This window comes from Mus caroli, chromosome X, assembly GCF_900094665.2.
Source record: "Mus caroli chromosome X, CAROLI_EIJ_v1.1, whole genome shotgun sequence".
NCBI lineage: Eukaryota > Metazoa > Chordata > Mammalia > Rodentia > Muridae > Mus > Mus caroli.
The window spans coordinates 135,806,182-135,822,955 of NC_034589.1; the positions used below are offsets into that span (position 1 = coordinate 135,806,182).

At 34.0% G+C, this 16,774-nt stretch overlaps 1 protein-coding gene across 4 annotated transcripts in view; it reads right to left on the reverse strand.

The window, feature by feature from the left end:
- The window catches only part of Lrch2 (leucine rich repeats and calponin homology domain containing 2), an 89,144-nt gene that overhangs the window by 16,140 nt on the left and 56,230 nt on the right, over nt 1–16,774 (reverse strand). For 2 of the 4 annotated variants that reach the window (XM_021153736.2, XM_021153737.2), the window contains exons 11-15: nt 16,415–16,519; nt 9,899–9,964; nt 5,200–5,248; nt 5,005–5,121; nt 1,410–1,454 (exon numbers count right to left, since the gene is read on the reverse strand). In XM_021153736.2, coding sequence (XP_021009395.1) covers nt 1,410–1,454; nt 5,005–5,121; nt 5,200–5,248; nt 9,899–9,964; nt 16,415–16,519 — 382 coding nt within the window. Of the gene's footprint in view, nt 1–1,409; nt 1,455–5,004; nt 5,122–5,199; nt 5,249–9,898; nt 9,965–11,364; nt 11,443–16,414; nt 16,520–16,774 lie in introns of all 4 variants that reach the window. The other 2 variants (XM_029473654.1, XM_029473655.1) reach the window with 2 other exon arrangements.

Consider the following 16,774-nt stretch of genomic DNA (forward strand, 5'->3'; position numbering starts at 1 on the left):
CACACACACACACACACACACACACATCAATTCAATTTGAACATCTGAGAGTAAGATCCAGACATCAGTATCCTTTAAAAACTAATCAGGGCTTCCAATGTGCAACCTTGGTTAAAAACAACTGCATCAATTTAAAAAGCAAACGTGTTTGGAGAAAATGTGGGTGAAAAAGAACATATTGAACCCTTAGTTGAGGAACTTAGATTTCAATCAACTACAATGGAGGACACTTTACTACAAATGCCTAAGGCTTAATGGTAAGTAGGGACTAGAGACATAAACTAGGTGTGCTCATCAGGTACACTGGCATTAGTCCTCAAAACTCTGAGCATTGATAACAGCACTTTACAGTGCATATGGTGGGTTATGACATAGAGAGAAATAAGAGGTAAGGGTCAGACAGATATTGTAAATCTCAATAGAAAGCCAGCATCAGGTATATACGAATTGACTGGGGTCATGAACAGCAACATGTTAGGAAACACACCTACACAAAACCTGCCCTCAGATATACCGCAAACGCTAACAGTGAGCTAGCTAGTGGGAAACATTAGAAACAACTGTGTTTTTTTTAAGTCACCATAAATACTATTTGATAGAACATGGAAAGAAAACAGTTTTTGAGTTAGGCAGAGGTAATTCATATAGATCTTTTTTCCAGTGTAATTTTATTTCTGAAAAATAAATTTCAGATGCCCTGCCAAGTACTAAGCATCAAATTGACTACCAATTCCCTAACCAAATACATAAAAAACCTGGGGGCTTTGGTTATGAAATATTGTTTCAGCAATGGTGCAGCAGAAGCTGTAGAAGAATGTGAAATGCATAAAAAACAATTTTAAAATTTAAAACATCTTGAACAGATTTTGTGACAAAAGTTGTTTTAAAATCTTAGACAGAGCCAGTCTGTCAAGAGGTAAAAGTGCTTTCTTCCAAAAACTGACAACATGACTTCAACTTCACTATCTAAAATCGAAGGGGAAAGGAGAGAAAAGACTCATTAAAAATTGTCCTCTGATTTCCACATGCATGCTCTGGAACACACACACCCACATTTGTGCCCACACATCAATACACACACAGGCACAGTTTTGAAACGGATGAAGTCTCACCTGACCAACACGCCCTTTGGGAAAATAAAGTGGGAAATGACAGCAAATGGAAATGGAAAGGTTGCAGATTCCTAGCAAACCACAAAGCTCTACAACTATTTTAGAAATCATGTTCCAGAATGCACCAGAAACAAACTGATTAAATTAGTAACCATATGAAAATGCTCAGAAATCTTCATTATTGTAGAAAATGCACACCTTAAATCAGTAACAAAGCAGTTGACAGCTGGGCTCCATTAACTATCACTGAGCCAACTAAATATGCAAGGAAATCATTCAAATCACCCTTTGTCTCACCTCCTCATTCTCATTGCCACTTGAATTCTTCCTTGTTGATTTGTACTGAAAAACAATTCAAATGCATGGTTTATTTTTTCCTTGAACATGTGAAATTTTTGTTCATAATGGCACGTAAGGCTTATTGCTACATTGGTACTTTTATTAACTTACCTGCAATGAAACTTATGGACACAGTCAGTTTAAACAGTCTTCCTATTCACACATACAATGCCATGAGTGACACTGCTCCAAGACCTCAAAATATGCCAAGTAGCATTTCATTCCTAAGCCAGATCCATTTCCCATTCTTTCAGGTTTGCAATCTCAGGGCTATCTTAGAAAAGCAGCTGTCAAACTGTAGGTCGTGAAGGGCTTGGAGATCACGTATAAGATACCCTGCATATCAGGTATTTACATAATAATTGATAAAAGCAGCAAAATTACAGTTATGAAGTAGCAACAAAATAATTGTATGCTTGGGGTTACCATAGCATGAGGAACTGTATTTAAGTGTCATGGCATTAGGAAGGTTGTAGAGTCTTGCTTCTTCTAAGTTCACTCTGTTCAACAAGTCAAGTCAATTACCTTGGCTAACTTCTGAATTCTTAAAACTACCATCCTATCCAGGGTTCTTAGAATCTCCCACCTGGTTTGTCATTTCACTATACTAAAACATGAGCAATTGTTTTAAGAAGCTGAGCTAGAGATGTGGTTCCTACTATCTCTGAAACTCTGGGTTCAATCCTCAGCACAACAAAAGAAGTAATCTACTGATTTCAGGCTTAAAGAAACTGCATTAAATGCATATACCAACTTCCCAATGATAGTAATAGTGCTAAAAGCTAACATTTAGAACTATTGCTTAATATACATACGTCAGTAATGACTGCATTATATGTATTGAAAAGTTTAATCTTTATAACAACTGCATAAGGTATACATACTATTATCCCCCAATTTATTGTGAAACATAGCGATAGATTGTTCAATGTAAATTATCTATGTGATAAAGTGATGCTTAGAATCAAAATCACACAGTGTGTCAATCATTAGAGTTCTTAGTTTCTGATTCTCTACCAAAATGCAATGAATTCTGCTTCAAGTCGATGGTAGAAACAGGAGCTCATCGAACTTCTATCTTCAAAACTACTAACTCTCAGATCATGTCCCAAACTCTTTTGCCTGATATTCAGGGTTCTATTTAATTGTCCCTCTTATGTAACTCTGTCTTTGATATCTCTTGGAAAAAATATATGACTTACCTAGTATTTCAGTCCCAAACTGAGGTGTATGAGGAATTACAGATAGACCTGTTCCTCTAATGTATTTTACAGCTATGATTAATAATGGACCTTAAGCTCCATGTTCTAACTTTCTTTCTGTTTTTGATGAAGGTTGAACCTATAACTTTGAGCATACTAAGCAACTTATCTATGAGTTACACCCACGGCCCTATACAATTTTTTATTTTCCTGACAACAGAGGAATACTTTTTTGACAGTTAATTTTTTATGCAATGTCCTAACACTGACATCTTCTGACAATTGAGAAGAACTGCACATGCCCTTAAAGCATTTCTCCGTGACTGAAGATTATGTTTACACCTACATTATTGCATATGAAAGAAATGAAATAAATGAACACTTACTGAGTGACGGTTCTGTAACGGTCATTTCAGATATTATCCTATTTTATCTCCTAGCAACTTTAAAATATAATTGACACAGTAGAAGAAATGTGTCAGCCATCAAAACTAAAATATTTAATGAACAAATGCTTTTAAAGCAAGAAACACTTGTCTGTGATAAAGGCTCACTAAGCCCTCTATTAACTCTAATAAGTACAAAATATTTTTAAAACAATGAAACTGTTTAAATGTTAGTGTTTGTTCATTTTATATCAAGCTCTCCACAACAAAAAAGAAACAACACTGTAAAGGCTTTGAACTTGAATTTCAACTGTCTGATTAACAAACTACTTCACTTTCCGGGCCTTATTGTCCATGTATGCAAAATAGAAATGATAACTTCATTAGTGATACTGAAGTTTTCTAAGGGGTAAACTGACTAATATGTGTAAATATTCATGACAGTGCCTGACATGTGATAATTCTGATATAAGTGTTTGGATGAATATAGTCAGTATAGTTTTGTTATTTGGTGATAAAAGAAATCAAAGAAATGACAAAATTGCTCAGAAATTCAACATCAAAAATAATTCATCAAAGGTCACCTATAAACATATTTTATTCAATGCTTTGCTTTAAGTTTTCTTGAATTAAAAAGGTAGGCTAAGATAAATGCCAAGCTGCAAACTACAAATGGCTCTGATAAAAGCGTTCTCACTGGGATGACCTCCCCATTTCCTTCCAACGTCTTTTCCATGTGTGATTATGCCTCATATTGTCCAATTAACCAAAAAATAAGTCTTAAAATAATCAATAATTATTTGTTCAAAGTTAGTTTAATATATTTAAGATATTTGCTAAAACATACATTGTAATTTTGATATGTTAATTTCAAACACACGTTGCTTCCCAATATATGGAAAGACATTAATATAAATTCTACCAAACATAAAAATATAAAATAAATACTATTTATTAGTGGCATGAATTTGAAATAATGTGTAACTTAGCAGAGTTATGCCTGGATAAAATGATTGTTATTCAGTGAGAAGAGGATTTAAGGAGGTAGAGAACAACACAGCTTGCTATTTAGGGTACAGGACCAGGTTTGCACTGCTTGTATGAGTCAATTCTAAGAGTAAATGCTCACTAATATCAAAAATGATTCTAAATCCTGATGAGACCTGAAAATACAGTAGACTTAAAATACAAATAAGTAGTAATTCAATAGAAATTTGGAATAATTCATATGCTTTAGTATTTTAACTTATCTTTACTAAAAGACCATCTTAAGAAATCCAATGCATCAAGTGTAGTGATACACACCTTTACTTCCAGCACTTAGGGGGCAGAGGCATGTGGATCTTGGGGAATTTGAAGACAGCCTGGTCTACATAGAGAGGTCCCGGACAATCAGGACCAGATGTATCATGTCAAAGGCAGAGAGACCCTATCTCAAAACAAATCTACTAATACAAGAAAGTATGGACCAGTCTTCAAGTACTTATTTATACAGGCATGATTAAATGCTATCTGAAAAGACTTCTGAACTAATTAGTGAAACCAATTCAATGAAAGTCTTTTTCTGAGCCAGGCTTAGTGGTTCTGGAATACCAGTATATAAGAGACAGAGGTAGGAGGATACTGATTTGACGCTAACCTAGACTACATTGTGAAAATCTATCTCAAAAGAATAAAGAAAAAGAAACATAAAACTAATTGCCACAATTAGCAGTGTAACACACAAACATTCATCTTTTTTAGCTACTTGAAAATAATCACAGAGTGTATTGGTAATTTGAATTACTAAAATTTTGTGGGTATATTTACATAGCATATTTCTACCATCCAGACAAGGGCAATCAGCACAAACACAGTTGTAACATTTAACTGGAGAGTTAAATATTATTAATTTAAAACAAAAGTGTCAAAATCCAAAAGTAGTAAGTATGAAACAAAAACAAAATTTATAATTTATTAATTTACCTTGAAATATTCTTTTCTGATCTGCTTGCTCCGTCTCCTCTCTTCATTTTGCCAGATTATAGGCTGAGATTCTGGCCACTGTTGATCAACTATTTGATCCTTCTGATTTTCTAATGGCTATAATAAAAAAAGTCTTTTTAACTCAACAGATGACTACCAAATAATACATGTGTTATTAATTTTATTTCCCCTTACCTGCCATGCAAGAGGTGATAATGGTGAATTCCCTTCATCTGCTGGGACACTAAAAAATTAAAGTTGCTTTAATATTTCTTAAGGTATTTTAAAAATCATTTCACATACTTTATAAACAACAAATTTGTCTTCGTATCGCTTTAAGACAGCAACATAAACACTATCCATATCCATGTTTCATTTTGTTGTGTTGTTTTGTGTTTTATTGTGTTACGTTGAGATTGCGTCTTACTATGTAGCACTGGATGGCCTGGTACTTAATACTAGCCAAGAGGTCATAGCAATTCTCCTGCCTCAGCCTTCAAAGGGCTGCAATGAGAGGAAGTAACCACCACATGGGTTAGTAATATATAAACTGAAATTGATAAAACTAACCAATTGTGAATACCTACGAACTACTGTTCTAAGAGAAACATCAACATGGGTTTATTGTATATTAGCCTTATACATAGGCCAACCTATTTTGGAGAGTACAAATTGACTACAATATGTACAAATCTGCAGTAAGTACACAGAATATTACTGAAAACAAGTTACCGTTTTATAAAATCATGTAATAGGATCAGTGAGGTGAGTGGGTAAATAAAGGTTCTAGCTTACCATCAAGCCTGACAACCTGAGTTAGATAGAACCCTGGGTTCCAGATAGTGGAAGGGGAGAAGTAACTCCTTGAATTCTTGAAAGTTGTCCTCTGACCTCCACACCTGTGCCATAGCACACATATATACACATGCACACACATATTAAATAAATACATGAATAAATCCTTTCTTAAAGGCCAAAGAATTCAGAAGACAAATACTTGATCATCTCTTGAATCACTGATTATGAGCTTCATCTATGACATAAAAGGGGCTATGGAGGACCTGTTCCAGCTTCAAGGGATCGAATATCCTCTTCTGGTCTCCATGGGCATCCACAACATACATACATGTGGCATGCACTTACAGAGACACAGAAACAGACAGATTACAGACATATATACACACCCAAACCCACTCAAAAGGTTCAAAAATCTAAAGGACACAGGGTAAAGCTGGATCATGATGGCTCACAGTGGTCATCTCAGCACTCACAAGGCTGAGGTATCACCATGAGGTAGAGACCCAGCTGGGCCATCCTGGGCCACAGAGTAAGAGCTTATTTCAAATAGACAGAGAAAGGATGAAGAAAAGGAGAAATGGGTGAAGGAAGAGTAAGAACAGAGAAGATAGTAAAAATTTTAATAAAAGTAAAAAGGACATCTCTATCTCTAGGGAGTAATAAAATATATACAAATAAACTAAATAATTCCAGAATTTATAGATTTTCTCCAGTGGAGATAAAGTACAAAATTTTAAGCACAGTAACTTTATGTACAAATGAGATTTAAATTTATAGAAATTATAGAATATGTAACAATACATAAACAACTGGATGACTTTGTAAACTAAGAAAAAGAAACAGCAGCAGAAGATGGGTAAGAAAAAGGAGGGAGGGTGGAAAGACAAAACTCTAGATCCCTTACCTCTTACCAAATACAGACATCTATCAATTAGACAAACTTACTTTAAATGTAAATAAAGAATCTGAGAAATGGATAACAAGAGATGAATGTCATGCTTGGCCTGGGTTGCTACACTGAAAACATTTCCACTCCACAGACCAGGGAGAAAGAAGCAAGGTAGATGTCAGACAGTCCCTAAATTTAGAACTCAAAGAGAAAGGGGCACATATAGCCCACAGGACAATATAATAATGAGGCAAGCAAGGAAACAGAATAGGATAGCAACCTAGAGCTGTATTTGGTTTGGCTATGGGTGCGCACACGCGCACATCACACATAACCACAGACATGCGTGTATTACCTCTTCAAATAAAGCACTTGCCAGCCTGCCTATTTCACCTTCACATGTCATACAATGCACACATACCTCTCTGGACTATGCATCTAACAATCTCTAACCCCACCCTCATTGGTCAACACACACACACACACACACACTCACACACACACACCTCTGAACAATGGAATATCATAATATCGAAATGAGGACAATTTCTCTTCAAACATATTTCCAGATTTTTTTTCAGGAGTGAAGTTCTACAGGCTGATCTGACCTGAAATGATTCTTGAGTACCTGTACAGTAAAGCAAAACTGTATTCCACAGAGAAGCTTATCAGGGAAATCACTTATTTGTTAACTTATGATTGAGCACTGTTGGGAGTGTATATAGAGCAAGGTTCACAGAAGTGGAGTCAATAAAATGTGATCAGATTCTAGAAATATTCCCAATAATCAGCATTATTTGGTAATGGATCAACTATGCAGTTTGAGAGCAAATGACAAACTTAATGTAGGGTTTTTCAGATGCTTCACAATAAGAATGGAGATAGCACTTTCTGAAGTGGGAAAAAATCCAGAAGAACCACATTTAAGTGCACAATAAGACTGAGTGTAAGTATGATATGAGGAATCAGGCATTTGTACTGTACATATAAGTGGCAATAGCAAGGAAACAACAAAATTCGCCATTCTGTGGTATATATTAATGCACAGCTTAGACATAAACAATATAATGTATATTGATGCACACATGTATATAAACACTGTGGTAGATATCAATGCACATTTCTATATATAAACATTTGTATATACTGATGAACATGTATATAAACAAATGCAAATATGCATATGCACATTTTGAAGAACGGTATGCTGTCTTGAATATAGTGTATTGCCCCCAAGGTTTGAGAGCTTGAACTTCAGCATTGTGTTGTAGAACTGGTGAAATCTTTAGGAGTGGAACTTAGTGAGGTCAAGGGTGAGCCTGTCATTAGATGGGATTATCATTGTTATATAGGAGCTTCATTTGCTCCTTATGGGAATAAGATGCATTACATTAAAAAAAAAACCTAAAAGTTAAATTTATTACTAAATCTCTCCGGCTTTCATCTTACTGTGTGAACTCTTTTATACATGCTTCCACCACAGAGAGGCTGGCTACTGTGAACCCCTTATGACAACCATGCAGAACTGAGCTGACTCCTAAGAAATCATGCAAAGACAGTGAAGAATGTAGGCAACATCGAAATCAGACCAGGATATAGAGTATAAAAATAGAAATGCGATAAATCAAAGAATCATGATCCTAAACTCAAAGGGTGCCACTCGAGAGAGTGCAGCAGATGAGGCTCTGATCTGAGATTGAAGATAAATTGAAGCTCATTTTAAGTTTATGATTAACCTCAAACTTCTAACCTTTATCATAAAAGGTCTGAGTACCCATTAGAAGGTGATAAATGGGTGTTGCATTGTTGGATTTGAGTTCTACAACCTCTGTTCTTTAATGATACAGAGAAACAATTTAAAACTAAGCAAACCTGAAGAAAGGACTTAGGCATGGAGACTGGCACAGTGACTCAAATGGAAAGTAATGGCAGCTGAGCCAACATGAGTGCGATAGGAAGAGAGGATGAAAAGACGATTAGCACAACATTAATTTTGCATGACTGGCTGTATTAGGAAAAAGACATAATAATGAGGTATTTGCAAAGTCTCTGATTTGGGAGACTACATAAGAAGTTTCACATTCGCTAGGGTAGATGGACCATACAAGAAAAGATGGAGTTGCAGATAGAAATCTACATGGAACAGTGCACTCTCAATGGAAATAATTGAGTAACATGCACAGATCTGAAGTAAACTTATTGTTGTCAATACTGTTACTGTACATTAAGACTTCAGTTTCTGGGACTGAATCCCAGATAACTCAGTGGTTAAGAACACTGGCTACTGTTCCAGAGGACCTGAGTTCAATTCTTAGTATCCACATGTCGGCTCAGAAATGTATGTAATTCCATTTCCAGCTCACCAGACACCTTCATACAGACATCCATGTGGGTTGGCAAAAATATCAATTCACATAAAAAATAAATGAATGAATTAGACAAATAAATAAATAACTAATAGATTTCAGGTTCTGCATTAAGACAAATATGAGTTTGCATCCTGACTCTCCCACTTACTATGTGATCTTGAGAATGTTATGAGAATTTCTGAGTTTCAGTTTGCTTATATATAAAATGAAGATTTCCACAGTAACAGTATCCTAATTGTATTGTGATGATTGGATAAAGCAATCCAATGAAAGAGCTAAGAACACTGCACATAAACCCTAACACCTAATAGTTGGCAACTCAGTATGTAACTCTTCATGCCTATCTTTGAAATTTTTCACTTATGCAAGTGTTGAGCTAGGAGTTAGATAAAACATAAATTTGATACCACAAAGATCAATAAATAGAAATTTTCAGATCTTCTAATTCTCTTAAAATCTTATCTGTAAACCTAAGTCATTAAACCAAATGAAGAGTTTAGTAAAACCCAATGGGAAGAAATGAAAATGCAAACAGTAACAAAAAATTCACAGCCAATGATGAAGAAATAATTATACCTGGTGGTAACATCCAGTTGATAAATATTTGTGAATAAATGAAGACAAATGGTAAGTATAAGTAAATAGAATCATGATCTAGGTATTTGCTTATAGAAAGCCAAATTGAACTGATGTTGTGACATGTTTGATTCCTATGTTATCTACTTATATTAAATCTGCATCATATAACCAGGAAAAAGACCTTTTAAAGGAAAATCACTCTCAGAGTAGCAAGTCTCATTTCAATATACCAAATATAAGGACTATGATATGTTTATACCTCTTTTCACATTCCACAGTTTGTTTCAGCTTATTTCTCATGACAGAAGTTGAGTGATTAAGAATCCTAGAAGTAAATCGACACAGTGATTACAAACTATACTGAAGAGAAAACATTGCACACATATGACATATTTGTCCCAAATAAACTACACCTAAATTCACGAAGATCATTTCTAGAAAATAATACTTCAATGCTATTTAGATTCAGATGCCAATTAACACATTCTTTAATGAAAGATTTAAGTTCACCAAATGTGTTTTGCATCTTGGTTTAAAAACACTTTCTCTATAAGTTTGGATGCTATGTAGCCATTGCATGAATACTGTGTGTATATCTAAGTCTGACTTACAGAGAATATAAAGAAATAAATTAGGTATCCTTTTGAGTCATTTTCTTTTTATAAGCATAGAAAATAACATGAGTTATACTGGTAGTTTATAATCACTTTGACAAAAGCCAAAAAATAAACATTAATTTTAAAAGCAAAAATCAGTGTTAATGGACAATCCTTTCAAAAAATTCAAAAAAACTTAAACTTTGAATAGGAAACAGTATTGGAACAAAAATAAAAACTAATGTATCCCTATAAAGAGAACTATTTGTCCATGGCTTTACCCAATTCCAAGTATTAATCTCCCTGTCAAATGTGGCAAATTAGTAATTATCTTTAATTAAAATAAATGAACATATGTAATCATTTTTATTATTATACATATAAATGTAAATTAATTTTTAAATTAGTGCTGCAATAAACTACTTTTTAAAAGAATTCTTTAGACATTAACAATCTAAAAACTATTAAAAAATCTGAATACATTGCATATGAACTAAATACACACTATGATGACTAAAGTGCAGTCAGGTGGTGCCAGGCTCACATCTTCACTAGCTTGGCTCTGACCATAACCTCACTAAAAGGATGCAGAGATGTGAGAAAGGTCAAGTATTAGACCCAAACTACTGTATTTCTGAGCCAAAGAATCACAGAATTAAGCACATTTTCAAAAAAATAACAAAGGAAAATAGGCTTTAAATAGAGATTTTTAAAAAATGAAAGAAAGAGAACTGACAATAAATACTACTCAGGAAGTAAAGTTAGAATTATTGTTAGGGGGAACTAGTCAAGCTATTATGATTTTCATCACAATAAAAATGATGGCTCACCACACCACTTACTGGTATGATAGAATAGAAAAAAAGTAGTTGAAGCCAAAATACATGTAAAAAATGTATAATGTACTTGAAATTTGACCTATGTAGAACTCTGGAATATACACAGAAATTTTGTGTTTTACTAAGTGATAAATAAATATTAAAATCTATTTTACCTAAAAGCCTAATACAAATTATTAAGACACTTCCCTAACACAGTTCCCAGTACTTTTTTAAAGCAAAATGTTAAGACAGTTCAGCCACATAAGTCTGGCCCCTTAATGCTTATGGCTTCCACCAACTCTAGATACCTTGATTTCCGTCCTGCTGCTCTGGTCCTCTGGAAGAGTTTGTCACTGAATGATGTTCTATAACTTAAAGGCCTCCATCTATATTCATATTTCACATATATCACCCAAACCAAAAGATGGGGGAAGGAAGATGTTTTGGAGAAGACAAGGAAGTCATTAGTACAGGAAACAGAAAAGAAAGAATGGCTAGGTTTCAAGGGTAAGTATCCAAGTAGTTATAACAAATTAAAAGTTAACATAATAGCTCCTCAAACTGAAAACTTGATATAATCAGATAAAAATTACAAGAAACATGTTATAATATGTTTTATAATTCTAAATACAAACAATAAACTTCTTAAAACCCAATTTTGAATTCTTTGATAATTTCTGTTTTACTTCAATTATTTGCCATTTAACAACTGCTATTTTGTTATCTAGCTATGTCACAAAGCATTCAGAAGTACCTCCTTCCACAATAAAGAAAAACTCTTAGGACATAACTGAAAGCAAATAAAATCCTTATGAATATGGAATACATATCAAAATAGTATAAAATAAGTTAGCAGAGTAATTATATAATGAGAATCAGTTAGCTGAAGCTATTGTAAAGACCACATACACAATAATCTTTCCTTTAGGATAATAACCAAAAATTAAGAAGCTAGCTAATCTTCACAATAAAGTCAGTATAAGGTAAAGCATAATAATCATTTTTCTAATGCTTACATAAATAAGTAGAGATGATTTAAATGTAGGAAAGTATAAATAATTTATAGAGCATCATGACAGTGTTTTTTTAACAGAATTTCCTCCTTTTTATTCTCAAATCAATATTAAGAGTTTTCTTGTTTATCATAAATCATATATACAACATGAAAAATACTCTGATATTAGAATTTTTGTTCTCAGCTCCTTTTTCTCAATTTCCTTCCCAAATCTGAAAAGCATGGTTTTTATATAAGTTTAATTGTGGTGAAAATGTTTAGTTATCTCATATGCATAAGGTCTGAGTTTGATCCCCAGTAACATAAAACATTTTTTTAAATTAACATGAGATCTATTAAGGACTCATTTTTAAGTGTGAAGTGCACTGTTAACTATAGGCACAGTGTTATATAAGCAGACATATACATACTATTCATTTCATAATCATAAAATTATTTTTAAGATACTAACTTTTATAGGTAGATTGTTTGGGTTGCTTCACTGGGGAATGCCATTTCCTATACTTTATTTAAGCGACATTATCCTTAGGAATATGTTCTACAATTTGAGTCCAATTCCTACATTCAAAAATCCTTTAACCTCAGCCACTAGGTAGTTAGAAAACAGACATACACTATTGTGCTAGCTTCATAGAATCTTAAACTCTAACCAGAGAAATAAGAGGCTGCTTTACAATAATCTGAAGCCTTATGAGTTACCTCCATGACACCCTATTTACTGACTACATGCCCCACAGTTTTTGGTTAATAATTTTGTCTTCTGGAATCTTTTGTTAATCTCCTAGGACAGCATCATTTGCGAAATAAAAGCACAAACTTCCTCAGCAAATAAAAGGTTTTAATTAGCTAGTATAGGATAAACAAGTAGCAAAGGAGTTATGACAAAAACATCATGGAACACAATGTGGGTATTGTTCCAACCAAGCCAAGTTTAAGACTATAAACATGATTCCTTTTACCCTGGACCCAAAATTATGTTTAATTTCAAGCAATGATAAGCAAAAGGCAGGAGTCCTGGGTGGTTGGGGTGATATTCTCTGGTACATGTCGTTAATCTTATACTATAAAAATAAGTTTTAATCAGGAATAACAATAAACAAAGACCAAAAAGTCTATAATAATTATATTAAAACCTAACACATAAATTATACATCTGCTCTGTAGAACTTTAAAAAAAATGGATTGATTTCTCCTTTACCTAGCAGGTGAGAGTTACATTTCACCTTATGGAGAAAGATTACTATTTTCTAAAAGACTCTACAATGCTTGTTATTTTTCTCATCGTGAAAAATAGCAATGCTTAATATAAATATTTGTAACACATAAAAAGATAATGAAAAAGAAAATCAGATAAAGACAAAATTAGATTTGCATATATCTTGAATTAAAGTGTTTACAGAGAATATAAAAATTTTGGCTAAACAAATTCTGTTAACTTTAAATTTTATAATTTTCAAGAATTCAACTAATTCTAACACTGTGTCTTCTGTGTCACCTCATAGAAGGCACAACTCTAGGTGCCATTAGGTACTCGTTACAAAGGCAACACCAAAGCAAACCCTACAAAAGGTGGCCTACTCAGAGGATTCCTAATCTAAACTACAGGGAATAATTACGAAACAGAGATAGAAAAAACTAAATACAATGAGTAAAGATGAAAATAAAGAAACAACTATGAATGGCAAGGTGGAATCTAAAACACAAGTCTCAAATGGAAAATGGATATTACTATAGTCTTAAAATTATCACTATTCCTTTCTCATAATGAAAAATAAATACAAATCTGCTACCTAAAGGTAGCATGAACTTAAGCAATTTTTATGTCCCAAGAGCTGGTGGAAGTATGGTTCATTAAGTCAAACCACTCAGGCGATCAACACATAGGGTCCACAAAACCTTACTGTGACAACTTTGTAAAAAGCAGATTAGAGCACTCTATTTGGTTATCTAAAACCAAATGATCAACCCTGAAAACATACAAACAAGCTATATAGACTGAGCAGGTTGTATATATGAATATGTTTGTGTGTGTGTATTGTGTGTATACAAAATAAATAAATATGTAAAACATGTACATATATCCACATCCACACACATAGACATTTTACAACAATTAAAGGAAAAAGTCCATGAGTTTGAAAAAGAGTAAAATGGAGAGTTATGTAAAAGATTGGAGGGAGAAAAGAGAAAGCAGAAATTAGATAATCACATTGTAATCTCAAAAGTTGTTTTTAGAGGGCACATAAGAAATGCATTGTTAGAAAAGACTAAACAATAAACCACACAGAAACATTTACATAAAGCAGTGATACAAGAAAAGCAATGTTAATGGAGAATGAGAATTCTTTAACAATGATAAAGACAGGTAAGTGGTATTTTTTAGTATGACATTTTTAAGAGAAAATGTAGTGGCTGGGCAAAAATGGTACTGGATGGCTACTTATCATATGATCCATTGTCCAGTTATTTCCCCTAACATCAGATTCTATACCTCTCACTTGATATGTTTGCTTAATTTTGTCGTTCTGGTTTTGCATATGTATTTATTTTGTGTGTGCATGTCTGTTTTGCACACTTGCATGCATCAGCATTTGTGGAAAATTCAGAATACAACCTGTGGGAGTTGGTTCTCTACTCCTGCCATATAGGTTCCAGGGATCAAACTCAAGTTGTCAGGTTTGTCCGCAAGCACCTTTATGCACTGAGCCATCTCACCAGCACTGTCTTGTTTCTTTGTTTCATGGTACTGGGAATTCAAATTGTGCCCCCATACATGCTGGGCACCCAGTACACCCTCAGGGTTGGTTTTTTACAGACCAGGCTGACTTATCAACTGGTCACCCTCAGCCTCATTAGGTCTGGGATTAGAGGCATGCACCACAATACCCAGATGCCCTGCATTCTTTTAATTATGCATATATGTATATGTGACTTTGTATCACATGTGTGGGGGTTCCTCGGAGGCCAGAAAATTGGATTCCTGGAGGTGAAGTAACAGGAGCACACCCAACTTGGGTGCTGGAAAAAAATCCAATCTTCTAAGAAAGCAAAAAGTTCCCTTAACCCCTAAACCATCCATCACTCCAGCTGCCAGATGCTAATATATATTAAATAATCTATTTAAAACAAATGCCAATATATTTAAATATGAAACTCTCAAGACACGGCCACCATGATAACTATAAACATGTATTTTTGAATAAGTGAAAGGAAATACTACTTATTCATCCTAAATATAGTAAAATTCTCTTATTAATTTACTCATGAAAAAGAAACCGAAACTTCAGTCAAAATTATCAATGTAAGATTCTTAGTAATCTTACGATGTATGTACTATTGTAGGTAGTAGTATAACACATGGTCCATTTTTTGTACTAAAAAAAATGGGCTTTGGCCTCAGTAGGTAAACTGCCAGCTATGCAAGCATGAGGACTTGCATTAAGAGTTCTTGCATTCACATAAAAATCCAGGGACGGCCGCTGTGAATGCAGAAAACTTGATCTGGTGAGGATGTTCCATGCTGGAGACTAAGTGGCCAGTACCTCTAGCCAAACAGTGAGCTATAGGTTTAGTGGGAGACTGTCTCAAAATATAATGTAGAGAGCAACTGAAGAAGACACCTGATGTGGACCTCTGACCTCCATGTGTACACACACATTCAAACACTACACGCACACAAATTTAAATAAACTTAATTTGATTCTATACTCATGAATACAATGCCTTGCTTATTGGCAAAGATATGTATTAGAAGAAAACTGAACCAGAGGGAGAAAAGGTTGTTTACCCAAGAAATACACAAGTGTGAACTTGGGATAGGTAAATCCTGAACTGATATAAGCAACTATTATAATTCACCTCTATCCTTGGGGAATGGTAGATCCCAAATTATTAAGAATCTGATATAAAAATCTGATAAATAAATGTTACCAATATAGTACATAGCCAGAAAGAAACGCTTATAGTGTAAATAATGTTACTGTGAGCTATGATGAATATAGGCAGATAAATCAGTTACTATGTATGATTTAGCACAGAAGTAAAATACATTAACTAAGGCTGGGTTGTAGCTACAAAGCAGAGGTCTTGCCCAGCACAGATAAAGCCCTGACCTTCATCACCAGCACCCCTAAAATAAATATAGTGCCAAACTGAGCACACTCTGTTAGTTATGTATGTAATTTCTTATTTCTCTCCTAAGGATTTTCTTCTGTCTTTTTAACCACTTGAAAACAAATACTTAAAGGCCCCTTTTGTTTACTTGAAACTTCATTTCCTTAATTTGGTCATCGTTCACTGATGATAAGATCTGACTACTCAAATCTCATTACTGAAAAGAATACCTGTTCTTCTGTTCTTGCTTCAGTAACTGAGCAGCGATCTTCCTCAAGTCAGTTACTTCTTTCAAATCATCCTCCTCTTCTGGAAGTAACTGTTCTTTCTCAAGCCTGAAACAAACACACTTATTCAAAAAGGAAAGCCCTCATTTTAAAAAAGTAAAAAAAAAAAAGAATTTCCTGTTTAAAAAAAAAAAAAGGAAAGCCAACTGAACTTTGTCAACATCTAGATATTGAAACTGTTATTATTTTAAATGCCATATGAAAGCGAATCCAATTTTCTGAGGAACCGCCAGACTGATTTCCAGAGTGGTTGTACAAGCTTGCAATCCCACCAACAATGGAGGAGTGTTCCTCTTTCTCCAC